We start from the raw sequence: 24,600 nt of genomic DNA on the forward strand, positions 1-24,600 counted from the left end.
ATGTATATAATCTGTACGTGGGCTCAAAAATAATCCAAGAACCTTAACTATAATAACCTATGTTATACATGGAAACGGAAGCGGGTACGTGGAATCGGAAGCGTAAAGAAACGCAGAAGCGAGATTTTTTAAAATATTAGGAAGTAGGTACATGTTGGAAGCGTATATCTATATATATAATTAGTACTAAAAATTATATGATGTAAATTTGAAATAAAGCATTTATTCATTTATAATAATTTTGAAATGATTTTATATTAAAACTGTAAAAATACCCATAAATTAAGTTTACAAAAAATATTATATTAATTATTTTCAATACTTCATAAATAATTGACACAATATATTTCAATATGTGCTATATCTTTAATAAAAAATCTCAATGTATAAAGATAATTTATAGTATTATTTTTTGTATATTTATAACTCAATATTCATTACAATTATTATTTTTATTTTATATAGATTAAAACTACGGTTTTATATTTTATTGATATACATTGCATTTTTTTTTAAAACGGAAGCGTGATTCCAAAACGGAATCGTAAGCTTCCAACATGTTTTTAAAGATAATATTTTAGAAACGTTTTGGAAGCGAGATTCCGCAAGCTTCCACAAGGTTCTGATTTCGATTCCGGTTCCGAAGCGGGAAACAGACGTCCGATGAAGCTTCCATGCAACGTACATAATAACTATCTGAAGAATGTTTTTGACCTTGAACTTGCTTTTACGAACTATCACAGTAATTATTTTGTGATTTAAGCTGTTAATTCATTATTCTTCATTAACTGTTTACATATATTAATAAAAAATAAAATATTTGTATAAAACCAAAATAAATTATGTGAACCAGAAAACCAGCAAAACTAGTGTCGGCATTTTATCAGAAGTGTTTTCTTTAAGAACACTTGCCGTATCATACATAAAAATGTAATGAAAATACAATATTAAAATTTTCTGTTAATAAATAATAAATCGATGATCAAGGAAAATTAAATAACTGGAACAATAGCAGTATGCTACACGCCTTTCTTTTATTAAACAGAAACTCTAAAATCAAATTCAATTTATTATGGTCTCCTAAGCAAAACATATGGCCACTTAAATTATTGTCAATTTACAAATCATATACCTTCTATATTGTCGGAAATTAAAATGTAATTAAATATTGAAAATCTAATAAAAAAATTAAACAAGTTTTCAGCGCCTACAAAGTGCAAAGAGGCAATGAAGTTAAACAGAGCGAAGAGAAAAAAAGAAGGTAAAAACAAAACAAAATAAAATAAAAGTTTGTTCTCTCTCTCTCTCCATTGATTTCTACACACAGCCATCACCGAACCTCCAACACACTTCTCTCTCTCTCTCTCTCTTTGCCTTTCATCGGATCTGACTTCTTCCCGAAAACCCACAATCTGATTCTTCGAATTCTTCAAAAAAACACGCTTAATCCCCACAAAAGTTTCCATCTTTGACTTCACAAATTGTTATTAATTCCCCAAAAAAGTCTGCGCCTTTCTGTTTGATCGAAATCACCGGCGGAGGAATTTTCCGATGGGAATGCCTTCGCTGGCGTCACCAAAGCTGCCATGAGCAACCACCGCGAGGAAGAGGAGGAGGAGGAGGAGCCCTTCCACGACTCTCTTGATCGCTTAGTCTCTTCCTCTTCTTGCTCATGCTCCGCTTCCAACTCCGATTACGACTCCGAATCCTCCCCTCGGATCTCCTCTCATGACCCCGAAGAGCCAGACGGTGGTGGTGGTCCCCGCCGTCGTCACCACCCATTCCCCGTCCCTCGGTTCCCAATGGGCGCTTCAAGGTTCGACCTTTGGATCTCCGAGCCCGCCTCCGTCTCCGAGAGACGCTCTAAGCTTTTAACCGAAATGGGCCTAAACCGAGAACCGGTTCGCTCCCGGTTAAAGCCCGTTTCCGATTCCGGTTCTGACATTTCTCGATCGATCTCGTGTAATCAGTTGGTCCGGCGAGATCACGGAGATTGCTCCGAAACTGTCGGCGGCAGCGCTTCCTTCGTCGTGAGATCGAAGTCAGATTGTTCCGTTAGCCAATGCAGCGATCGTGACCGTCTTTATCATCATCCTCCTCAGGGTAATTCATGTTCTTGTTTTGACTCTAAGCTCTCGCATTCAGAGATCAGTATAACAGTTAGTGCTGATTCAACTGATCCCTTGCGGTTAGAAGGAAGTTCTGATTGTGTGTTAGTGGATGAGGAAGTGGAAGTGTGTACTATTAAGAATCTAGACAACGGGAAACAGTTTGTGGTGAACGAGATTCAAGAAGAGGGTAGTACATGGAAACAGGTGAAGGAAGTGGGGACCGACACGCAGATGACAATGGAGGAGTTTGAGATGTCTGTGGGACACTCTCCCATTGTTCAGGAGCTTATGAGAAGACAGAACGTGGAGGATTCTGATAACAACGACAACGCATCAACCAAAACAACAAAGGATGATGAAGAGAGTAAATATAATAATAATAATAATAATGCATCAAAGTCTAAGAAGAAAGGAAGCTGGTTCAAGAGCATCAAGAGCGTTGTGACTGGTCACAGCAAAGAGAGACGAAGCAGCGACGATAAAGACACGTCATCGGAGAGAGGCGGTCGGAGGTCGAGCTCAGCTACGGATGACTCTCAGGAATCTTCTTTCCACGGGCCGGAGAGAGTTAGGGTCAGACAGTACGGGAAGTCTTCCAAAGAGCTCACGGCGATGTACAAGACGCAGGAGATTCAAGCGCATAACGGCTCTATCTGGAGCATTAAGTTTAGTTTGGATGGTAAGTATCTCGCTAGCGCCGGCGAGGACTGCGTCATTCATGTTTGGCAAGTGGTTGAGGCTGAGAAGAGAGGAGAGTTGTTGCTGGATAGACCGGAGCTGTTGCTTTTGGCTAATAGTAATGGATCTCCGGAACCGACTACTATGTCGCCGAGGAGAAGAGGGAGGAGTTCTGTGAGTAGAAAGTCGTTGAGTTTGGAGAACATATATGTTCCAGATTCTGTTTTTGGGCTCTCGGACAAACCCTTTTGCTCCTTTCATGGTCATCTGGATGATGTTCTTGATCTTGCTTGGTCCAAGTCTCAGGATTTGCTGTCTGCATCGATGGATAAGACAGTTCGTTTGTGGAGCTTGTCTACACACACTTGCTTGAAAGTATTCTCTCACAGTGATTATGGTTAGTAGCTAATATTAATTTAATCTGTTTCTTTCTGTGCTTATCTAAATAATAATTTGCTCTATTGATTGGGACAGTGACTTGCATTCAATTTAATCCGGTTGATGATAGATACTTCATCAGCGGTTCGTTAGATGCAAAAGTTCGCGTGTGGAGCATTCCGGATCGGCAAGTAGTTGACTGGTATGATCTTCACGAGATGGTCACTTCTGCTTGCTACACTCCAGACGGTCAGGTAAACTAAATCTGCCATGTCATTATTATCTGAAGTCAGTATCTTTTTGGCTTTAAACAGTTTTCTAATTTTCTAAAGAATGTGTTGAAACTTGAAGGGTGCGTTGGTTGGTTCATACAAAGGTAGCTGTCGTCTTTACAGTGCATCAGGTAAATGAATGAAGTTTGTTAATGTGATTTTGATTTTTTACCGTTTCCTAATGCGTTAACATTAAGTGACGTGTTGTTTTATTTTTCCCCAGATAACAAGCTGCAACAGAAAAGCCAGATAAATTTACAGAACAAGAAGAAGAAAGCTCATCAGAAAAAGATAACTGGTTTCCAGGTAATGAGAGAATCTCACTTCTTCAGGAGCAAAATCTGAGGGGCTTTGTTCATGAGACGGCACTAAAAGTTGCTTGCTTGTGTCTCATTTCATCCCATAGTTTGTGCCTGGAAGCTCATCTGAAGTGCTAGTCACATCTTCGGACTCTCGGATCCGCGTTGTTGATGGAACTGATCTAGTTACCAAACTCAAAGGTAAAACAAAAACAAACAAAGTTTCAAGCTTTGTCTTCTGTTTACTTCATTCGCAAGCAAAAGTAATCAATCGTTTTTTTCACTATTTGACAGGGTTTCGAAACACGAGCAGCCAAATCTCCGCCTCAATAACAGCAGACGGCAAATACGTAGTGTCAGCGAGCGAGGATTCAAACGTGTACATATGGAAGTACGAATCCCCTGCTTCTCGACCAAGCAAGAGCAACAGCAGCAGCAACAAGAACGTCACAGTCACAAACTCGTACGAGCATTTCCACAGCCAAGACGTCTCCGCAGCCATCTCATGGCCCGGGATGGCCTCAACAGAGTCTTGGGGAGCCACCCAAAACAGAGCCAACAACTTAGACGAAGTCTCCACAGCTAACCATCCACCCACACCTGTGGACCAGCCAGGGACAACAACTCTGGACCGACTCAACAGTCCACGTAACGGGATCATTTCGAGCGCCACAAACGGATACTTCTTCGATAGAATGTCAGCGACTTGGCCTGAGGAGAAGCTGATGTTTGGGAGGAACAGAAGTGGGAACCGTCTGAGTACGGATTTGTCTAACTCAGGGAACGTGTCGGCTTCTTGGGGGATGGTGATAGTCACTGCAGGTTTGAGAGGAGAGATTAGAGCGTTTCAGAACTTTGGTTTGCCCATAAGGATTTGATATTATAAAAAAAAAAAAAAAAGATAAAAAAGTGTACAGAGTGATGGTAAAGAAAAAAATCGAGTGAGGTTTGCAATATTACTAGCAAGTTTTTTTTTCTTCATTCGATTTTTTTTTTTGAAGAGGGTATACTGATCTTTTTGTAGAGTTTACAGACGCGAACAGTTTTTTTTTGTAGTTGAACCTTAGGCCCATTTAAACTTCGGCCCATCTTGTAATTGCGGAACGTTGTCGTTTTGGTGATCGTGAAGTGAGTTAAAGGCAGCTTTGTCTTTTAGGTTTGACTCTGTCCTAAAACCCTAGAAAGAGTTTAGCGCTGTTTCTGCAATAGACGAAAAAAGAATGGGGAGGAAGAGAAAGCACAGCGAGGCTGAAGCGGCGGCTCCGGTGAAGAAGGATGACTCTGCTCCGGAGAGACCCAAGAGAACTCTGTTAGGTTGGAAAGATAAGAAAGAAGATGTTGAGGAAGCTAAGGAAGTGTCTGCTCCGTCTGCGCCTGGGTTCAGGAATAAAGAGAAGGTTCTCGTTACTTGTTCCCGTCGGATTAGTTTCAGGTGAAGCGAGTTGAGATTTGATTTTGAATTTTAATTTCGTTTGATGGTGTAGAAGAATAATAATAATAAATCAAGTATCTGTTTGTAAAGGTACCGGCATCTGATGTTGAACATAGTGTCACTTCTGCCTCATTGTAAGAAAGATAGTAAGGTGGAAGCTAAGAGCAGTAAAGGCGCCACTCTTAATGAGCTTGTTGAGCTTAAGGGCTCTTCTTCCTGCTTGTTTTTCGAGGTAAAGTTTCCATCTTTTGTTGGTACCTCTAGGGTTTGATGCATAGAAGATGGAACAAATCACTGAACTGATGGAACTCTTGTGTGGTTCAAATTCGGTTCATTTGTTTCTCAGCTTGTAATGTCACCGTGTCTTAATTTGCTTGTATAGAGTAGTAGTAAACTGTGAACTGACGGTATGTGTTAATTTTGTTATGGACTTCAGTGTAGGAAGCATAAAGATCTTTACATGTGGATGGTCAAGTCCCCTAGTGGACCCTCTGTTAAGTTCTTGGTTAATGCTGGTAATTTCTCCAACCCCCTCGTATTCTGTTTATATGTTCTTGTTCGTCTCTTATGTTTCTGTATGGTGAAGTTCACACGATGGAGGAGCTGAAACTCACTGGAAACCATCTGAAAGGGTCACGCCCTCTCTTGACGTTCTCGTCCAATTTTGATAAAGACGTGCACTGGAAACTCTTGAAAGAGATGTTAACACAGGTCATTCTCCCATTTTCATTCCCTTGTGTTCCTGGTTGGTTATGGTTTGTACTTCCTTATGCTAATTAGTTTTCTCTTGCAGGTTTTTGGAATCCCAAAGGAACACAGAAAGTCCAAACCTTACCATGACCATGTGTTTGCTTTCTCCATTGTCGATGACCATATCTGGTTCCGTAATTACCAGGTTGGTTGAAAGTTAGCAAATCTTAGAGATCAACTATATGACTTGCAGATTATATATCCTAATCCTTAGTGAATGTCTGTTTTTATGTTCTGTTGCAGATATCAGTACCTCATAATGAGGCAGACAAGGTTGCGCGAGGTGGTCTTGATAAAATGACCCTTGTCGAGGTCTGGCTTTACCTATTAGTAACAATAATTTGCGTAGTTGTGATTCTTTAGTGTTGATTGAAATGAAAATATGATGACAGGTTGGTCCAAGGTTTTGTTTAAACCCGATTAAGATCTTTGGAGGCAGCTTTGGAGGTCCAACCCTTTACGAGAACCCATTCTACGTATCTCCAAACCAGGTACTGTGTTCTATATGCAACTTGATGAGAAGACATTTACTGATGTACCTGTAAATGATATGGTTTTCTGTGTCAAAGTCTTAATCTTTTTTTTTTTTTTCAATTTTGCTCGTCAGATCCGAACCTTGGAGAAAAGAAATAAAGCAGGGAAATTTGCAAAGAAGATCAAAGCAAAAAGGAGGAAAAAGATGCATGAGCTTTCAAACCCATTGGAGCCTGATGAGTTTGCAGACATGTGGAAGGATGATGAATGATCAAAAGTTCCATCAAGTTTTTCTTGTTGTAAACTTCCATATTCACACAACCATCACGTTTTTGTCTTTGTACTGCTCTCGACTCTGTTTTTATCTCTCCCACTTATGGATCAAAAGGTGATATTTTCTTGCAATTTAAAGAGTTTAATAAGTAAAGAGTCCATCTAAAACTCTTTTCCAAAATTCACAGAAACAATACTTTTCATGTCTTCACTGTTCTTTTTTGTTTTTGACATCTGTTGAATTATATTAGATCATACGAACGTTTCGAAGAACATTACAAGGCTATCTCTAGAAGAACATTAGACAAGGTCCATCGGAGCTTCCTAAACAGGGTTTCTAAGAAAAAAAAGGAAAAAAATAAATGAAAAAGGAAAAGAAAAGAGAGAACCGGTGTTAAAATTAGGATTTTAAGGGTCGGTAAGGACCCCTACGTGGCACATTCTTATTCTCTCTCTCTCTCTCTCTCTCTCCTTCGTCGTTTTCCATCTTCTCCATCGAAAATCTGTCGATCTCCTTCTCTGTCGATTCTCTTTTGATTCTGAAGTCGATCGCCAATCGATTGGTGTGGCCTCTGATCCCATGGCTGCACGTCGAGGAGGCAGGGAACTTCCAATGGAAGATGTTTGTTATTACAAGTGGCCGCTTCCTGGGGCTGATAAGGTTAGCTGGAGCTGTGATCTTCTGTTGTTTGTGTAATGAATAATGATAAGACTTCTCTGCTTATGCTAACGTAATTCTAAATGTATATGGTTTCAGTTTGGGCTGTTTTGTGTTTGTGATGGACATGGGGGAGCAGGGGCTGCAAACAGAAGCTTGGATGATCACCAATATGAGGTTCTGAAGCTTGTCTTTTTCTTTCCGTTTCATGTTTGTCTCCTTTGACAACTTGGCTGCAACTTTTTCATTGCTTAATGAACTAGCATGGTTGTACAGCTACAGTTCTCTTGGTTTGCAAAGACAGTGAAGAACATTTATTCGCACAATGTGCCAATCTTGGTGATTCAGCATATAAATTTTTTTGAGCGTTGGACTGTTTTTGTGTTATGTCGTTGTAACAGCACTACATCAAACTGAGCGAGATGGAGAAGAACTGCAAGTTGAATGACCTTCTTGACGCATTGGACTTCAATCAAGTTGTCATATTTGTGAAGAGCGTTAACAGAGCTGGGGAGCTGAACAAGTTGCTTATTGAATGCAATTTCCCCTCAATATGTTTTCACTCTGGCATGTCTCATGAAAAGAGGTTTGTATATTATTTCATCTGAACCGTCTCGACTTGCTCTTAGAGATTTTCTGCAGGAGACCAATTCTTAACCCTTCACAATGATATGATATTTAGGCTGACTCACTACAAAAGTTTCAAGGAAGGGCACAAGAGGATCCTTGTGGCGACAGACTTGGTAGGAAGAGGCATTGACATTGAGCGTGTCAACATTGTTATCAACTATGACATACCAGATTCTGCTGATACATATCTTCACAGGGTAAATTTTCTTTTTTTAAATTCCTAAAATTTCATATGGATTATTTTGACTTCCACTTAACAAAGAGATCTTGTAACATTACTGTTATACTCTGTTTATGGTATAGGTCGGGAGAGCTGGTAGGTTTGGAACAAAGGGTCTTGCGATCACATTTGTGGCATCAGGTTCAGATTCTGAATTCATGTGTATGTCTCAGAATTTTTTTTTTTTAAGAACCTCACTGAGGTTCTACCATTGGAGGAAGAAAAATTTAATTAGACTAACATGGGTTCTAAACTTTTCAAATCACAAAATTAATTACTAAATTATTCATTAGAACCCTTAATAGTTTCTAACCAATGGACTTGCTCTTACAAGGCTATCTCTATTAGATAGATCATACGAACTTTTCATGTGTTCACTGTTCTTTAACTCTGTTTTCTTCTCTCTTATATATGTATTTTTTTTAGCAACTCTCTCTTATTAATTATTATATCAAAAGGTGACTTTTTGTGTTTCTTTTCTATTTTTGTTGCAAATTGACTAGTTCATCTGTAGCTCTTTGCAGTGTAAGATGCCAAAAAAAAAAATTTAGTTTCTTTGTTCATGTTGCATCAAAGTCATATTCACAGAATCATCTAACACATTGTCTTTCTACTGTTGTTTTCTTCTGTCTCTCTTGTGGCTCAAAAATTGAAATCTTTTTGTTTGTTTCTTCATCTATTTTCCTTGCAATCTGACAAGTTCATCTGTAGCTCTATGCAATCTAAGATGCAATTTAGTCTCTTTATTGATATAGCATCAAAGGCCTCTAATTACATAAAAGAAAGTAAGTAAACGAAAATGCAACAAGACATCAGAACAGGAAGAAGTAACAACTAAAAGAGTTTAAAATAAAAGAAATTAACGAGAATTAGCAAGAGCCCAGTTAGCTTCACTTCCTCTCCTAGGAATGCCATTAACCTTAGAACAAGCATCCACTTTGAAATTAGCTCCACATAACACACCTTCACTATCAATCCTCGGCATCGCCTTCATCTCGTTCCTCGGATGTTCAAAGCTCTTAAGCCCCGTCTCACTGTGAAACATACACCCTGCAAGAAACACAAAACATCAAACAAACACTTCAGATCTAACTCACAAATGTTATTTCTTTACACGAAAAAGCTTGTGTGCCTTTGACTTACCAGTAGGGAAAGGAGCAAACGATTTAGCACATCCTTGCTTTATAATCTTCACATCATCAGACATAACAACAGATCCATCGCCAGAGATCCCCCAGTAAAGACTCTCTCCTCCATCAGAGCTCAGAGCCGAGAAAACTGAGGAGGTCTGAGTATCGTAGACAACGAAGGCGAAGCTTCCTTCTAACCCCCTGAGGACTTGATCAGCAGGGTAAGGACCGCGGTCACGCAGTGTTCGGTAAGCTTCGATCACGAACATGGCTTCGCTCGTGTTCTTCCCCGCGAGTCCGTACTGGCGGTTCAACGTGCAGAGATTGGTTAACGCGCCGAGAAAGGTACAGTAGATGCCGTCTACACCGCAGAACAGCCTCTGGCGAAGAGGGGTGATGGGACGGGAGTAGGCTAAGACGGCGGAGTCGCCGAAGGTCATGGAGAAAGCGGTGTCTTTGTGGAGAGAGAGAAAGTCGGAGAGGGTTTCTCCGGGGAGTTTTGGGTATTTGCCGGAGGAGTGAGACGCCGGGCTGTTGAGCTCTTCCGGTGGGTGAGCAAATGCTTTCTGAAATATTGCCAACATCTTTGAGTTTTGGTTTGAGCAAAGTTTGAATCTTTTGTTCTTTGTTTCGTTGTTGTTGTTGTTGTGGTGGTGAGGAGAAAGTGTTGATGTAGGAGACTATTTATACGGGGTGATTCCACGTGATGGTGACTAGGATTATTAGATTTTAGATAAGACCATCTTCCGACATGTCCGACGTGTTCTTATCCGTTTATTTTTTTTAATGATTCTATTTTTACCATTTTGTCAAAAGCTAGTCAATTAACAACTTGATTAAATTCAATAACTTGTAAGATTGTCTATCTTTGTAATGATACGATCTTTTAACGTGCCACGTTAGAAAAAGTACTAATTTCTTTTTCGCTAACGTTATATAATTGTAGCATTTTTTATGGTTTCTGTAATATGTTAATAACATCTTTTGATATAATATATTTCTGTCAAATCTTGTGGTTCTAGTAGTGGTACATTGAGATATTTAGTATAATGTTTTCTTTTAGCATAATGTGTTTTTATTGGCAACTAGCATTATTTTAAGTTTTAAATCATCTCTTTTCTTTTGTCGTAGCTTTTTTTTTTTGTGCAACACTGTTTTGTTGTAGCTCTTTTCAATTTTGTTGTATGAAATTATGTTTCTATCTAAAACTGCTGTCAAAAAAATAATATCTAAAACTAATTGATGTCACGATGAAAAAGAAAACAAACTCAAAATAATAGAATTCCCCATTATAAAATAAGTAGATAACATTATGATAAAACGTGAGATTTCTACTAATTGCATCCTTGATAACTCCCCTTTCTTTTTTATGTATTTCGCCGTTGTAACGTTACCGACATAATTAATTACGAAGGGAAAGTTAGATCAACGTTAATCAATTTCTTGTGGATGTAAGGTTGGATCCTCGTCATTCCCATCAATTACTCTTTGACTATGCTCTTTGGAATTTTCCTTTTTAACACATCCAAAGATTCCAAACAAGGAATGTCTATTGATACACAGCAATTAGGGCTACGAACCAAACCGAAATGATCTTCGACTACAAACATCAAACATCAACCGGTTTTGATCCGGTTCATACAAAAGCGAGCTAATTTATTTACCTATCTTGGATCAACAATGTCAACTACGAGAACGGCCATAATTGAGAAACATTCTAACTCCCAAGCAGCCACGGAGTGAGTCATGATCAAGCTGAGATCTTTCGTTATCTCCAAACCCAAGAATGCCCGACCATTGAGTCATCACATTTATACAAACATGAGCTAACTTGAGAAACATAGTGTGGTTTCAGTCTAGAGATGTTAAAATGGGCCTGAAAGCCCGCGGGCTTTAACGAGCTGACCCGTGACCCATTTATCATCACGTAGAAATAACCGAGTTTATATGGGTTGGCCCTTTATACCCGTTTTGTTAATGGGCATATCCGTTAAATAAATTTGTGTCCGTTTAGGTCTATTATAGGTTTATAAAAAAATTACAAATTTATATTTAGTAGGGGTTATTGGTTGTTGTATTTTAATGGATTTGAAAATCCGAACTAAATCTAGTGTTATTGGTTCTATAATTTTCAAATCTGTATTAAAATCATGTGTTATTGGTTTAATGATTCATAAATTCTGTATCAAATCAAGTGTTATTCAATCGTACGGATTTACTAATATATTTGATTTTATAATGGATTTGAATGGATTTGTTTGGATTTTTTAGTTAAAAATACAAAGACTCAAATCCGAGGGAAAACCTCCGGATTTGCGTATTTTACTTGGATTTATAAATACTATATGGATTTCTAAATCAATCAAAAATATATAAACCAATAACACCTAAGGATATTTTTAAGAAATTTATAACTTTTAAATTTTTTTTTTGAAACAAAATAGTCATATTGTATTTAGTTTGTGTGTTTTTATTTTTGAAAAAGTTTTTATTTTTGTTATAATTGTGTGTTTAAAACTTACTATAACTTGGGTGAATTGTTATTTTTGATCCAAGTCATGCGATTGAAAGTTAAAAGACTCTAATGGAGTATTGAAACAATAACAATAACAACGTCATTACATAAAACGTCATAATGGATTAACATGGTAAGAGAGAAATAATAACAAATTTGTATTTAAAAAAAACTGTATGTAAAAAATAATAATAAACGGACTCACGGATCTAAAGAAACATTTCCATTTCCATGTTAAACGAGTTCACAGTTAAATGGGTTTTAACGGGTTCACAATTAAATGGGCATACGGTTAACCCGCTTTAAACAAACATGGTCTAAACAGGCCCGGGTAGTCCGCATTAACATTCCTAGTTCAGTCCCAGCCCAGAGCACTACTTTGTTCTGTTTTGAACATTACTTGTGTTTGCTAGCGTTCCAAATGAGAGCCTTTGTTCACCACTTTCTTCCCATAACTTTTTTGTTGTTGTGTGTGCGCTTTCATCAAGAATACAATAACCAATAATCACTAAGTATTCCGTCCCACTAGTCCCTAAGCTGAGCATATCTCTTTGTAATGAGCTTCCAAAACACATTGCTATAAATCCTAGTGGTCCACCGACGATTTTGGTAACCGACACTTTCTGTTTTTGGAAACCATCATTATTTCCAACTACCCATTTATGACATCCTCGATTATTGCACTATGTATTTCTTCTATGGAGTGACCTCATAGATTTTCCAAATTGGAATCATTTACCATTGATATTCAATTTTTTCGCTCTTTCCAATTGAATCTAGTCTCAGTTCATACGAATTTCATACATTCCACAGGTGGATCGACGTCATTCCCATTCCATTACAATTCATACCGGAAATATCTTTGGTACAGTCATGGACTAACAAAAAAACATCAAAGAGATACAAATCATACAAAAGACACTAACCGGTTAACCCAATCTCAAGCCGGTTCATACAAACAAGCTTGTTTTATTTTTACCTTTTGGATCAACAAAGTCGGCTACGAGAACGGCCACAATGAAGAAAGATCTCGGTAGGTTCCAAGCAGCCACGGAGCGAGTCGTGACCAAGCTGAGCTCTTTCGTTATCCCCAAACCCGAATATGCGACCACCTTGAGTCACCACAATGGTGTGATACAAACCTGTGCTTACTTGACACACACGGTGTTGTTTCAGACACTCCAACACTCTTGGCCTCAGGACTTTGTCTGAAACTCCTCTGTCAGGGAACCCTAGGCTTCCAAATCCCATCCACCCAAAACCATACAACAATCCACCTTCCACTAATACAAAAGTTTTCCTCTTTCTTGCACACACCTGCAAGACAATGTAGAGTCATGATCAGCATATCAGTTCCTGCTCAAGAACTCTTAGAATACAGGAACAATCGTTGTGCTTTACACGAAAGAATCTGACCTGGACAGCGAGGCAGTTGTTGAGACTGACTAAAACTTGAGGAGTGATCTTGTCGTTTTCATCTCCATGGCCTAGAGCACCACAGTAACCTTTACCCCATGTGTATACCTAAGGGTTCAAAGAACAATCAAAACAAGATTCTTCTGATTTCTCAAAACCAAATTGAGACATAGAGAGAGAGATGGAAACAAAGAGCTTACACGGCCAATGGAATCAAGTGCCACGGCGTGTTCATCCCCTGCAGAGACACGGAGTATATGGATACCTTTTCTTTTAAAAGCCTGAATGACACGCGGCTGGTGCTCGTCCTGCTGCTCTCCATGACCAAGACAGAAACTAGATCCAGAGCCAAACGAGTAAACCGAGCCATCTTGTGTTACAGCTAAAACATAGCTCGGCCCCGTTGAGATTTGCACCACAGGGCCAACGCTTTGAAGAAACTCAACAGCTTTGGGTACTGGTCTGTCCAAGGTATCGCCATGACCAAGCTGTCCGTGTGTGTTTGATCCACAAGTAAAAACTCTACCTTCCCTTGATAGAAACACAGTGAAGTGAAGCCCTGCAGCAACCTGGTACAGAAGATGAGATCAGGAATGTTCTATTAACTCAATTTAGATACAGTTGGTATCAGTTTTTACCTGCTTACAAGGAGTTCCCTTCAAAGCCTCAACAAGCTTAGGCCTAAATATTGGGCGGCTTATATCTAAGTGACCACAGCAATGCGATGAATTATCCCCACATGTGAGAACCTGTGCAGGTTTTCAAGTAAGCATACATACTCAATAGGACAGATTTTTATAGAAAGAAGAAGCAACCAACCTCTCCAGATTGCAACACAAAAGCAGAATGGTTCTGTGTGGCAGAGACTTGAGCCACTTGAGCAGAGAAGGGGAACTCCACAGGCGTAAACGCAACGCATTGAGTAGTTTCTGGTCCATGAGCAAGAACACCAGACAAACTTGACCCACAAGAGTAAACCTTTGAGTTGTTGATTAGCAACGTGTGATACCTTCCTGTTGTTACTTGCATCTGCACAAAGCATTAAAGAAATGCATTTGTAACTTCTAAAGCGTCCTATTCTCTATACCAGTTTCTCAACTATCACTAAGCTACCTAAGACTACATAGCAAAGAGAGAAGCAAAATGAGATCATACATTGCCTGCAGAGGTTTCAACCATATCCGAGGATTGCTCAACAGACTGCAAGAACCTCAAAAGCCTCTTCCAGTTCCCCTCACAGTTAGCGAAAAGCTCCTTCTGCGTAGGCAAACCCATTCCCACATAGACAGGATGCACAGAGCAAAGCTGAGACGCCGCGTAATCAGCTAGCGACCTGAACTTCAAAGGGTACAATCCAAAGCAGCTCCCTCCGAAGACCTTCTTCGAGGTCAGCTGTAAGCTGAGCAGATCAAACGCATTGAGCCTTCCAGATGTCAACACCTCCAAGATCAAATGACAAGGAAGATCCTCAAACGAAACAATCCAGTTTCCGCCAGCCATGAATATGAGAACAGAGAACGTAAAGGACGAGACTTTATGAGAGGAACGAAAGGCTTAGATTATAAAGGACAGATTTTGAGACGAAATCTAGAGCAGTTGAAGTAGCGTATGAAGAAGACGTTGGATGGTAGGAAGAGATAGGAGATCGAATAGGAGAAGGGAGTTTTAGATGAGAGTTTCGCAATTGGTCTATTCGAAGATCGAAAACTAATCATGAGAAGGGGTCAGATCGCTAACGAATCAATCCCACCAGATTTCTTCAGAATTTTACCTGCAAAAAAAAAAAACAGAGTACCAAAACAGAGCAATCCCTAATTGATTCGATCGAGAAGAAGAAGAGTAATGTGAATGCGCGAGCGAGGAGCTTACCTGGAACGCAAAAGCTATTGACTTTATTGCCACTAAGAGCAACTCCATCCATTAGAACTCATTAGGGGTTCTAATGATTAAATTAGTAGGTTTAAAAGTGATATGAGAAGTTAAGAATCTTGCCTAGTGGAAATTATTATTTGTTTCTCCAATGGGAGAACCCCATAGGGGTTCTTAAATATTTTTTTAATTTTTTTTATTAGAATGATTTAAAATAAAAAGATACATAAAATTTGAAATAAAAATTACATAAAATATATGAAAAATACAAATACAAATCGTAAACGTGAAAAAGCCGATTACTCGAAATCTTGATTTCTTTCAAATTTTTGCCAAATATGTTCAACCAAATCAGCTTTCAATTGTTGATGTATTGTATTATCACGAACTCGATTCCGAATGCTCATCATATTTCCGAGATTTGAAGGCATATCTGTAAAATACATGAAATCCACTTGGGAACTTCGGTTTGATTCCGGTTGTGCGAAAACTGATACATCAAACTGAGTGTACCCATCTCGTTCGTCTTCTACAATCATATTATGTAGAATGATACATGCTCTCATGATCTTGCCAATTTTTATTTTATCCCACAAAAGAGCTGGATTTTTGACTATAGCAAATCGAGCTTGCAAGACCCCAAAAGCACGCTCGACATCTTTACGTACAGCTTCTTGATGTGTAGCGAATAAGGATGCTTTCGGACCTTGAGGAAGTGGAATTGATTGGACAAAAGTAGCCCATTTTGGATAAATACCATCCGTGAGATAGTAAGCCAAATGGTACTCGTGTCCGTTGACAATGTAATTCACTTTTGGAGCTCGGCCTTGTAATATATCATCAAAACTGGTGATCGATCAAGAACATTAATATCGTTTAAAGTACCTGGAGGTCCGAAAAATGCATGCCATATCCAAAGATCTTGTGAAGCTACAGCCTCTAAAACAATGGTTGGCTTTCCTGATCCACGTGTATATTGCCCTTTCCATGCAGTCGGACAATTCTTCCACTCCCAATGCATACAATCAATGCTTCCTATCATCCCGGGAAATCCGCGTATCTCTCCTATATCGAGTAGTCGTTGAAGATCTTCTGGCGTGGGTCTTCTTAGATACTCATCTCCAAATAAATTTATGATTCCTTCAACAAAATTTTCCAAGCATAAAAGCGCGGTGGTCTCACCAAGTCGGAGGTATTCGTCGACCGCATCAGCTGGGCAACCATATGCCATCATACGAATTGCTGCCGTTGCCTTTTGTAACGGAGAGTGACCGAACCTTCCAGTAGCATCTCTTCTTTGTTGAAAGTAAGGGATTTCAGCGGAGAGTCGATCAACAATACGCATGAACAAGGGCTTGTTCATTCGAAACCGGCGTCGAAACAGGTGAGAAGGATATGTTGCATCTTCACTAAAATAATCGTTCCATAATTGCATGTGTCCTTGTTCTCGTTGTCTTTCAATGTAGGCTCGTTTCTTTTTTGACCTTGATGCTTCTTGGCGATTTTCATGATGAATGAAGAGATTTTGGAATTCTTGATCGAAAATTTGATCGGCTTTTTCATCCATTTCATCATCGAAATTAGTAGAAGAAGAAGATGCCATTATAAAATTTTAAGAAAGAAATGTGGAAAATATCTTGATTATTTGGAGAAGAATAAGAAAGAAAGAACGGGTTTGTTTTTTTGGAGAAGACTAAGAAAGAAAGAAGGGTTTATTTCGAGAAGAATAAGAAAGAAAGAAGGGTTTTGATTATGAGATAGTGTTGCTCTCTCTCGTGGTTGTACAATATATAAAACATCTATGAAACATGAAACATCAAGTATTGTCTTCTTGTGTCACAAGCAATGTCACAACTCATAAAGCTAGAAAAAAAATTACAACAACACTCTGTTCTTTTGCTCACATGCGTTGCCTTTTGTTCCTTCTTGTACTCTTCTTTTGCTTTTGGTGTCACATGTAATGACTTTGTTCCTTGCTCACATGCGTTGCCTTCTGTTCTTTCTTGTACTCTTCTTTTGCTTTTGGTGTCACATGTAATGACTCTGTTCCTTGCTCACATGCGTTGCCTTCTGTTCCTTCTTGTACTCTTCTGGTACACAAAAGCAAAAGCAACACAATGTCACATAGATGTATATATAATAAACCGAATCAACAAAGCATTTGTTAAGGAAGAGATTTGATTAAACATTAATTAAGGAAGAGGACAATGTTACAGACCCAAAGACATGAAATAAACTAAAACGAGGACATGAATCAACAGACCCAAAGACATGAAACAAACTCAGACACAAAAGAAACCCGACATGAAACAAACTAAAAAAATCTAACTAATTAGCCAACATGTCATTAATAAGCTTAGTTTTCAAAGCAATTTCAAGTTCATCAAGAGGCTCTGTCTTGGCAATGAGGCTCTCAAGCAATTTTTGCTTGTTAACCTTATCCCTCAAGGCAAAGTCCTTTTGCCTTATGTCCCAAAAACTCTCAAACTCCTTCACCGGCTTCCCTTCCTCTTCGACAGTCCTTTTACCTTTTCCCTTTGCGGCTTTAACACCTATAGGCCGAGCACTAACTTCATCATCTCCATGGCTTACTGGAACAGAGGTTGAACTCTGTGCGGATTGGTCATCTAGCTTCCTTCTCTTGGACTGCACTTTATCCTTAGTTGTTGAAGCTCCACACCATTTTTGATCATGGCGAAGCTCCAACCATGCATGCTCCATAGTGAATTTCACTTTGTAATCATTGTAGAAAATCTCATGTGCCATTCTCATCACATCATTTTGACTCTGCCCACTTGATTTCTCTTTCATTGCAGCCTCATAGCACCCTACAAACTTGCAGACACCCTCGTTAATCTTCCCCCACCTCTGTTTGCAGTGAGTCGGCTCTCTCTTTTGCAAACCAGCGAGCTTGGGAGATGCTGCAAAATAAGCAGCAATGCGTTTCCAAAATGCAATTGCCTTTTGCTCATTCCCCACAACAGGGTCTTTCGAGGTGTTTAACCAAGCACTTATCAAGACAATGTCTTCTGCTGGTGTCCATTTCCTTCTCTCCTTACGGTCGTCGATAGTGTGACCATCAGCATTAGCACCTTCACCCCATTGAGAACCGAAGACACACACGTTCGAGGCAGGGAGTTGTATACCAGGTTGAAGGTTTGGTTGTTGATTGTTTAAAAGGTCTAGAAAGCTAGATTGACTATATGAATCCATAAGATAGAGTTTGAGAAGGAGGTAGCAAAGGAGAAAGATTTTAGTTGATGATAGTTTAAACGTGTTGTTTAGATTTTAAAGACAAGTTTTAGATTTTTTAGTTGTTGAATTGGTTATTACAGAGTTAATGGCAATCAATTTTTTCACCTAAACCTAAAAGAGAGAGAAAACTAAATGCAAATCACGTCGACACAACTAACAAATAGCATTTCCCTTAACTCTATTTATTTCTCAACCTAATCACACAACTAACAAATAGCATTAAAAGTTAAGTCTACTAACCTCTTGCCTTGTGTCTGAGTTTGTTCCCTTGTAATAAAGATGATGTGATTCCCTTCCCTTATGCAACTGTAAAGAGAAAACGAAAAGAAAATGTCAAACGATGCCTAAACAAATTCAAATAAAGAATTAGCCTTTATGACAACTACACAGGAGACATTGCATTATACTCAAGCAAACTAAACCCAACTTCTCAAAAATAACCATACACGATACGCATACATCGTCTAGAAGGCTCTAACCAAAACTAACAATCTCAAGATCTTTTCAATGGCACAACAAGCTTCATGCTAGATACTAGCAACAAAAAGGCTCTAACCAAAACTAACAATCATAGAATCTGCATCAATGTAATAATCTAATACCAAAAACTCCTTAAATCGAGAATCATAAGCTTAGACAACCAATTGTACATACGAGCCATTCCCGATCGTAATCAATTTACACACCAAAATCCTAAAACTAATCGATATAAGAAGCATAATCAAAGTTCGAAATCGGGTGAAGAAACAACCTTTAGTGAGCTATATGACGAGCTTCTTAGAAGGCTGAGGGAGAGTAGCTTTCTCGCGTGAGAGATTGCCGGCAGAAGGATCGTGGAGGCCGTTTTTGGCTTTCGTCACCGGCGGGGGAAGAGGAAGGGTTTCGTCATCGGCGTTTCAGCTATATGACGAGCTTCTTAGAAGGCTGGGGGAGAGTAGCTTTCTCGCGTGAGAGATTGCCGGCTGAAGGACTGTGGAGGCCGTTTTTGCCTTTCGTCATCGGCGGGGGAAGAGGAGGGGCTTTCGTCATCGGCGTTTGAGTGGAAGAGAAGAAGGAGAAGAAGGAGGAGGATGCATGTCCCATTCCTCATTGACCATCCTCAAGGATCTACTCAGAATCGTCGGAGAAGATGGAGGTTTGGAGATTAGAGGAGAAAAGTTAAGATTTTTCCTTTCGATGAGGGAGAGGAGAGAGACAATAATGAGAGGTCGAATAAGGAGACGCCACGTAAGGGGTGCTTAACACTTCCACAACTGTCTAAATTAACATCGGTTCTACTGTGTTAAATGCTTTTTGATTTATTTTTTTTCCAATTTTTTTTTAGAACCTCCATAAACACCCGCCGATGGAGGTGGTCTAATCAAACAAAATGAAGCCAAAAAGTCTAAAAGGAGCTTTTTTTTTTTATAAGAGAATGATGAAAGACGTGTGAAGATGAATAGAAAATTCAATGTCTTGCTTCTTAAGCTTCTTCGTCTTTTGTGGCGATGCTTCCTCTCTGTCGTGGAGAGAGTGAGTTTGCAGAATCTTTTGGGGCTTTCATTAGTCCTCGTCCTTTGCACTCTGTTATTTGTTGTCGAGTTTGTGGTTGAGAATCAGAAGCCACATAAGACAGTTGAACATGTTGCCAAAACTCTCAAGTTTATGAGGTTAGCATTTGACAATGAGGTTGGAGAAATCAATAACCAACCAGTTTTGTAAAAGTCTTTTTTCTATTGAAGTCACTGGAAACAAAAGCAAGATCTCTTACACAAGTGGGTCTCATCTCTCACCAATAAGAATCAATTTGGTCACACAACACACAAATGTTACAAACAGTGAAACAACAACATATATGAATATATTGCTATGTTCATGTTGTAGAATTTACTAAACTGGAATTCTGTCTTTCAGGTAGTTCAAAACCGCTTTTGTTCCTCTTTCTAGGATTGGTCTCCGGATGCTGTTTTCAATAATGTTGGTGAAAAGGGAAAAAATAAATCAAACTTGTTGTTTGTATAATGAATGAATTTGAGTTGATTTTAAATGGATGGAAGAAAATACCTTCTTAATGGGTTCCCATCAAGCCTTAGAACCTCAAGTGTTGGCTCAAGCAAACCCTAAGAAACAACACATGATTTTGTTATCAGACAATTTTAATGCAATTCCTATGTTCCAGATAGAAAGAAAGGCGGCTTACCAGTTCTGGAGGAAGACTTGAAATGTTGTTGTTGGATATGTCCAGATGTTTGAGTGAAGTCATCTTCTTGATATCCTGATTGAGAAAAAAAAAACTTCGGTTAATTAGCTGACTGATACAATTTCCACTAAACCACAAAGTAGACAGCTTATAGCAAACATACCTTGGGAATCGATTGAAGTAAATTCTGGCTCAGGTCAAGGATAAGCAGGTTAGATAAGTTGAGGATATCTTCAGGGACTTCAGACAGCTGGACTCGGCTGTCAAGTGAAGTATCATCTTAAACTAGACAACATTAACTAAATGGGCAATGAATAATGTAACGTACAAAAACCAACCTCAAATAAAGCTCTTGTAGTTGTGGCAAGAAGGAAAACTTGGGATGCACTCCGGTGCCCAAGGAAGCTGGATTACCACTTAGGTCGAGAATCTGAAGCCCAGAGACTGTTTGAAACCCATCCAGTGAAATCTAAGAAGCAAATGAAAAAAGTTAGGTGATGGATTAGCGTCTTCTATTGTGGCAGCTATAGTCAACTCTTTAAATCTTTTCTCCACAAACATCACCAACCTGTTTCAGGAGATTGTTATCTAACTTCAAGCACACAAGAGCAGGAAGTGACTTCAAGATTTCACCGGGCCAGTCTTTAATTTTGTTCCTTGACAAAATCAAAGTCTGCAAAATACAAAGATAACATGAAATCTTTAGCAACACGACATGTTTTATAGCAAAGGCATATGTAGCAGATGAAATAGAATTAGTGTTTGTGGAAAACACAGTTACCTGAAGGGAAGCAGATGAAGAAAGCTGAGCAGGCAATTCCTCGATAGAGTTCTTAGAAAGATTAACTTTCGTGATTTCACCAGACTCCCAAACTTGTGAAGGGACAGCAGTCAAGTTGAGACCTTCCAGAGAAAGTTCCTGGAGTTGTGTGCAGCGTCAATCGATTAAGATCATGAATTCCTGTTATCTATTACGAATACGGAACTCTTGTTAGGATGGTGCTGAGATCTGTGAATTCACTTACCTTTGTAGATATGGACATACGCGCTGCTGAAGCAATTACGTTTTCCTTGGACGGAGTGCTTGCACTAGTTTCTACAAATGGCAACCTTAACAGTTAGTCACAACCTCTTAGATGAGAGAGGGAGAGAGAGAGTGATGGTGGACCAAAGTACCTTCACCATTAGATAGACGGCTCCTAAGATACTTTAATAGAGCAGCTGTAGGACCATTTACTAACGTGCTGAAGAGTTAAAAAACGAAAGAAATATTGGTCTTTTGAAGTAGCAATCAAACTAAGACCAAGGAATCAAGAAACCAGACAGTGGGAGAGTTAAAATTTACCTTCTAAGGGTTCTCAAAGGATTGCCAACAAGCACAAGCTTTTTCAGAGTAGTCATGTTTCCTACAAGAAAAGGAGAGAACAAGAATCATTATGCTAATTGCTATTTTAATGATGTCATATGTAAATTCATTAACAAGCAGGGGATGCAAAAATGGCAAGTACCGAGCTCAGGATGCAATCCTGTCAATGAATTATTTGAGAGATCAAGGTACGAGAGCTTCAATTTACATCCTCCAACTGGATATTCCTTGAGCTGAAAATCAGGAGAAATCACAAGGGTGCAGGCCATTATTTAAAAGATAGTGATTGTCACTATATAAAGGATTATATAATGACATAGAATGTCAGAAAACAAGAAATGAGCACAATACCTGATTAGAACGAAGATCAAGTGTTCCTAGACGTGATAGATCTCCAATCTCTGCTGGTAATGTCGATAGTGAGTTCATTCTGGCATAAAGTACAGAGAAGAGAATGTCAGTAGTGAAAGTCTCTAATTAGATACCATGTAGGACCAAACAAATCTTTCTTAAGAAACAGTTAGTAGAGAATGACCCCAAATAGAACTCCACAAGAGAAGAGCAACCGCCTATTGATGGTGGGATAGACGAGATTTCTGCATGAATCGAATAAGAAAACAACTCAGCAACTACATAGAAGGAATGAGTTACAGAAACGTTATCTCCTCAGATTTTACTTACTGTTCTGATGAAGGTCAAGCCGGATAAGACGTGAAAGGCTTCCGATATTTTGTGGCAAATCAACCAACATATTCTTAGCTGCAGAGTGAAAATATATTAACGTGTGTCCCCACAATCTTTCAGTATATAAGAAAACGCAGAATAAAAAACTGAATATCATTACATGCATTAAGCTCTGTAAGCATGGTCCACGATGCTATCTGTCTCTCAGAGAGAGCAGTGAGCTTGTTTCCCTGCAACAAGCATAAATTACATTGGTACATCATCTATCTATGAAAACCATTGCCTTCTCTTTCTTTCAGAAGGCTATACTGCCCTTGGTTATTCCATACTTGTATTCTAACTATGTATTTTCAAGATTAATAAAGTTCTAATTTCGTCGGGAAAAAAAGTCGAAACTATAAGTTAGAGAAAGAAAAAGACACCAATCTCATACCTCCACATCCAGCTTGGATAATTTGGAACAGTTGGCCATGTCTTCATGCAAACTGGAAATTTGATTATTTGAGGCCTGTGGATTATAGTGAAAGGACAACCATTGCCATGAAAAATATGAGAGAAAGTTAAAAAAAAATCAACTGATCCAAAAGCAACACATAACAACCTTCAAATCAGATAAGTCTAAGCATCTTCCAAGAGATTCTGGAAGTTCTTTAAGCCGATTGCTTGAACAGTCAAGCCTGAGGCAATCACAAGAAATTTAAATCAATTATGAGCTGTGAAAGTTTAATGAATCCAGTGCCCTATTCTAATTCTATGCCAGGATTAACTTACTTGACAAGAGAAGTTGCAGAACTAATTTGCTCAGGAAGTTCTGAGATGGAGTTGAAGGACACATCCAACGACTTCATCGCCGTAAGCCTACGAATGAGAGAGCATTTGACCATTTATTACCAAAGTCAACAAAATGGAAGTTAACAAGAAAGCTCCAAAAACACTCACTCCCCAATGGCAGCAGGAAGTTGAGACAGTTTGTTGTGACTGACATTTAACACAACCAAACAAGCAAGGTTCTTAAGATCTTCTCTTAAAACCTCAATTTCGTTATGTGCCAAAATAAGCTTCTGTAAATCAACCGCCTGCAATGTGCAAGATGGAGGAAACTTAAAACATTTCAAGAAGTGTGATGAAAGAAGAAGAATGCATTAGTGAAAAAGGATTTGAATTGATCACCTCCCACCAGTTTTCTCCTTCTCCGGTTGTTTCCAGACATTGATACACCTCTGTAGGTACCTCCCTGCAAAATTGAAATCACCCTCTCAAATCAAAGACTTTGCAGCAGCTCATATAAAATGGGATGATCTAGTGAGCACAAGTCGATACAAGATCTGATTCTAAGCAAAACCTTTTGAATTATAAAAAAGTATTTACAAGCAAAAAAAAAAAGAAAAAGATTCATCATTTACTGGAGATGCATCTAGTTTTTCTTAAATGATTACATACACATTCCCCGATTAAAAGATAATATTCACATTCTATCCAATTTCGAAAACTTAAAAGAAAAAGAAAAAAAACAATGGAAGCTAGTGGATCTAACCGGAGAGATCGATTGGAAAGGTTGAGCGAACCGGATGTTCGAGCTGCCTTCAGAATCCGATCCATTGCCAGACACAAACACTCTCTGTGCCTGTTCTTCTTCGTCTCCTTCTCTAATCGCTTTATGAACAAAGATGTTGAACGGCGTCGTTTCGAGAATACGCTTTTTTTTTTATCAATCGAGAATGCGCTTTAATAAAAAAAAATTCACAATTTAATTCGTATTTTTTTATATTATAATACAGCTTGACTGGGTCGGGTCTATGGGCCGGCCTATTAAACCAGAGAGACGATCAAAATATTGAACAAAAAGTTATGCGAGTACGTGAAGCCAAGTCTTCTTTTCTTGTGCTCTTTCTACCGTCTTTTTTGCTATCGTTACTGTAACCAGGTTCTGGTCCGCGCTATACGCGGATAATGTTTCAATATCTTTTTTGGAAATAGAGATTATATTTTAAAATTCTGGTGTTTCAATCGA

General features: G+C 38.8%; 7 protein-coding genes and 1 pseudogene across 7 annotated transcripts; 3 read left to right on the forward strand and 5 right to left on the reverse strand.

Annotated features, from left to right (window-relative positions):
- The first annotated feature begins 1,231 nt into the window (after positions 1-1,231).
- Positions 1,232-4,719, forward strand: LOC106401209 (WD repeat-containing protein 44-like). The gene is made up of 6 exons (XM_013841679.3): positions 1,232-3,186; positions 3,264-3,421; positions 3,519-3,570; positions 3,663-3,745; positions 3,846-3,939; positions 4,033-4,719. The coding sequence occupies exons 1-6, from the start codon at positions 1,587-1,589 to the stop codon at positions 4,614-4,616; spliced, it is 2,571 nt and encodes an 856-aa protein (XP_013697133.1). The 5' UTR covers positions 1,232-1,586; the 3' UTR covers positions 4,617-4,719.
- Positions 4,720-4,931: 212 nt separating this feature from the next.
- LOC106401210 (ribosome biogenesis protein BRX1 homolog 2) lies at positions 4,932-6,821 on the forward strand. The gene is made up of 8 exons (XM_013841680.3): positions 4,932-5,170; positions 5,261-5,402; positions 5,607-5,685; positions 5,757-5,881; positions 5,964-6,065; positions 6,164-6,232; positions 6,313-6,411; positions 6,528-6,821. The coding sequence occupies exons 1-8, from the start codon at positions 4,959-4,961 to the stop codon at positions 6,663-6,665; spliced, it is 966 nt and encodes a 321-aa protein (XP_013697134.1). The 5' UTR covers positions 4,932-4,958; the 3' UTR covers positions 6,666-6,821.
- A 194-nt stretch (positions 6,822-7,015) lies between these two features.
- On the forward strand, positions 7,016-8,650 carry LOC106401765 (DEAD-box ATP-dependent RNA helicase 15). The gene is made up of 5 exons (XM_013842342.3): positions 7,016-7,328; positions 7,425-7,502; positions 7,727-7,911; positions 8,008-8,152; positions 8,259-8,650. The coding sequence occupies exons 1-5, from the start codon at positions 7,248-7,250 to the stop codon at positions 8,454-8,456; spliced, it is 687 nt and encodes a 228-aa protein (XP_013697796.1). The 5' UTR covers positions 7,016-7,247; the 3' UTR covers positions 8,457-8,650.
- A 248-nt stretch (positions 8,651-8,898) lies between these two features.
- LOC106401766 (stem-specific protein TSJT1-like) lies at positions 8,899-9,980 on the reverse strand. The gene is made up of 2 exons (XM_048757008.1): positions 9,319-9,980; positions 8,899-9,225 (listed from the first exon to the last, which is right to left on the reverse strand). Exons 1-2 carry the CDS (start codon positions 9,887-9,889, stop codon positions 9,035-9,037), a joined length of 762 nt encoding a protein of 253 aa, XP_048612965.1. The 5' UTR covers positions 9,890-9,980; the 3' UTR covers positions 8,899-9,034.
- Positions 9,981-12,634: 2,654 nt separating this feature from the next.
- LOC106401338 (ultraviolet-B receptor UVR8-like) lies at positions 12,635-15,132 on the reverse strand. Its single transcript, XM_013841840.3, has 6 exons — positions 14,392-15,132; positions 14,056-14,265; positions 13,875-13,985; positions 13,437-13,805; positions 13,237-13,344; positions 12,635-13,137 (listed from the first exon to the last, which is right to left on the reverse strand). Exons 1-6 carry the CDS (start codon positions 14,734-14,736, stop codon positions 12,808-12,810), a joined length of 1,473 nt encoding a protein of 490 aa, XP_013697294.1. The 5' UTR covers positions 14,737-15,132; the 3' UTR covers positions 12,635-12,807.
- LOC111206466 lies at positions 14,862-16,926 on the reverse strand (annotated as a pseudogene).
- Positions 16,927-17,284: 358 nt separating this feature from the next.
- On the reverse strand, positions 17,285-19,616 carry LOC106401339 (glutathione S-transferase T3-like). Its single transcript, XM_013841843.3, has 2 exons — positions 19,112-19,616; positions 17,285-18,666 (listed from the first exon to the last, which is right to left on the reverse strand). Exon 2 carries the CDS (start codon positions 18,316-18,318, stop codon positions 17,434-17,436), a length of 885 nt encoding a protein of 294 aa, XP_013697297.1. The 5' UTR covers positions 18,319-18,666; positions 19,112-19,616; the 3' UTR covers positions 17,285-17,433.
- A 437-nt stretch (positions 19,617-20,053) lies between these two features.
- On the reverse strand, positions 20,054-24,322 carry LOC106397096 (plant intracellular Ras-group-related LRR protein 6). The gene is made up of 21 exons (XM_013837651.3): positions 24,124-24,322; positions 23,760-23,823; positions 23,529-23,665; positions 23,361-23,447; positions 23,191-23,266; positions 23,023-23,097; positions 22,750-22,819; positions 22,587-22,664; positions 22,441-22,501; positions 22,257-22,335; positions 22,048-22,138; positions 21,885-21,945; positions 21,716-21,783; positions 21,565-21,635; positions 21,321-21,458; positions 21,108-21,212; positions 20,878-21,008; positions 20,703-20,799; positions 20,540-20,614; positions 20,404-20,459; positions 20,054-20,302 (listed from the first exon to the last, which is right to left on the reverse strand). Exons 1-21 carry the CDS (start codon positions 24,186-24,188, stop codon positions 20,230-20,232), a joined length of 1,758 nt encoding a protein of 585 aa, XP_013693105.1. The 5' UTR covers positions 24,189-24,322; the 3' UTR covers positions 20,054-20,229.
- Between the last annotated feature and the right edge of the window lie 278 nt (positions 24,323-24,600).

The sequence above is a fragment of the Brassica napus genome, chromosome C5 (assembly GCF_020379485.1).
Source record: "Brassica napus cultivar Da-Ae chromosome C5, Da-Ae, whole genome shotgun sequence".
NCBI lineage: Eukaryota > Viridiplantae > Streptophyta > Magnoliopsida > Brassicales > Brassicaceae > Brassica > Brassica napus.

Excerpts from the sequence above, each read along its gene's own strand:
- LOC106401209 (XM_013841679.3), top strand. The coding sequence starts at position 1,587 with ATGAGCAACCACCGCGAGGAAGAGGAGGAGGAGGAGGAGCCCTTCCAC. Across the intron at positions 3,571-3,662 it reads TCGTCTTTACAGTGCATCAG|ATAACAAGCTGCAACAGAAA; the intron begins GTAAATGAATGA and ends ATTTTTCCCCAG. Across the intron at positions 3,940-4,032 it reads TCTAGTTACCAAACTCAAAG|GGTTTCGAAACACGAGCAGC; the intron begins GTAAAACAAAAA and ends ACTATTTGACAG.
- LOC106401210 (XM_013841680.3), top strand. The coding sequence starts at position 4,959 with ATGGGGAGGAAGAGAAAGCACAGCGAGGCTGAAGCGGCGGCTCCGGTG. Across the intron at positions 5,686-5,756 it reads TAAGTTCTTGGTTAATGCTG|TTCACACGATGGAGGAGCTG; the intron begins GTAATTTCTCCA and ends TGTATGGTGAAG. Across the intron at positions 6,412-6,527 it reads TCTACGTATCTCCAAACCAG|ATCCGAACCTTGGAGAAAAG; the intron begins GTACTGTGTTCT and ends TTTGCTCGTCAG.
- LOC106401765 (XM_013842342.3), top strand. The coding sequence starts at position 7,248 with ATGGCTGCACGTCGAGGAGGCAGGGAACTTCCAATGGAAGATGTTTGT. Across the intron at positions 7,329-7,424 it reads CGCTTCCTGGGGCTGATAAG|TTTGGGCTGTTTTGTGTTTG; the intron begins GTTAGCTGGAGC and ends ATATGGTTTCAG. Across the intron at positions 7,503-7,726 it reads TGGATGATCACCAATATGAG|CACTACATCAAACTGAGCGA; the intron begins GTTCTGAAGCTT and ends TCGTTGTAACAG.
- LOC106401766 (XM_048757008.1), bottom strand. The coding sequence starts at position 9,889 with ATGTTGGCAATATTTCAGAAAGCATTTGCTCACCCACCGGAAGAGCTC. Across the intron at positions 9,226-9,318 it reads GTTTGCTCCTTTCCCTACTG|GGTGTATGTTTCACAGTGAG; the intron begins GTAAGTCAAAGG and ends TGTTTCTTGCAG.
- LOC106401338 (XM_013841840.3), bottom strand. The coding sequence starts at position 14,736 with ATGGCTGGCGGAAACTGGATTGTTTCGTTTGAGGATCTTCCTTGTCAT. Across the intron at positions 14,266-14,391 it reads TTGAAACCTCTGCAGGCAAT|ATGCAAGTAACAACAGGAAG; the intron begins GTATGATCTCAT and ends TGCTTTGTGCAG. Across the intron at positions 13,986-14,055 it reads TTGTGTTGCAATCTGGAGAG|GTTCTCACATGTGGGGATAA; the intron begins GTTGGTTGCTTC and ends AAACCTGCACAG.
- LOC106401339 (XM_013841843.3), bottom strand. The coding sequence starts at position 18,318 with ATGGATTCATATAGTCAATCTAGCTTTCTAGACCTTTTAAACAATCAA.
- LOC106397096 (XM_013837651.3), bottom strand. The coding sequence starts at position 24,188 with ATGGATCGGATTCTGAAGGCAGCTCGAACATCCGGTTCGCTCAACCTT. Across the intron at positions 22,665-22,749 it reads GCTTACAGAGCTTAATGCAT|CTAAGAATATGTTGGTTGAT; the intron begins GTAATGATATTC and ends TTCACTCTGCAG. Across the intron at positions 21,459-21,564 it reads GTATGTCCATATCTACAAAG|GAACTTTCTCTGGAAGGTCT; the intron begins GTAAGTGAATTC and ends ACACAACTCCAG.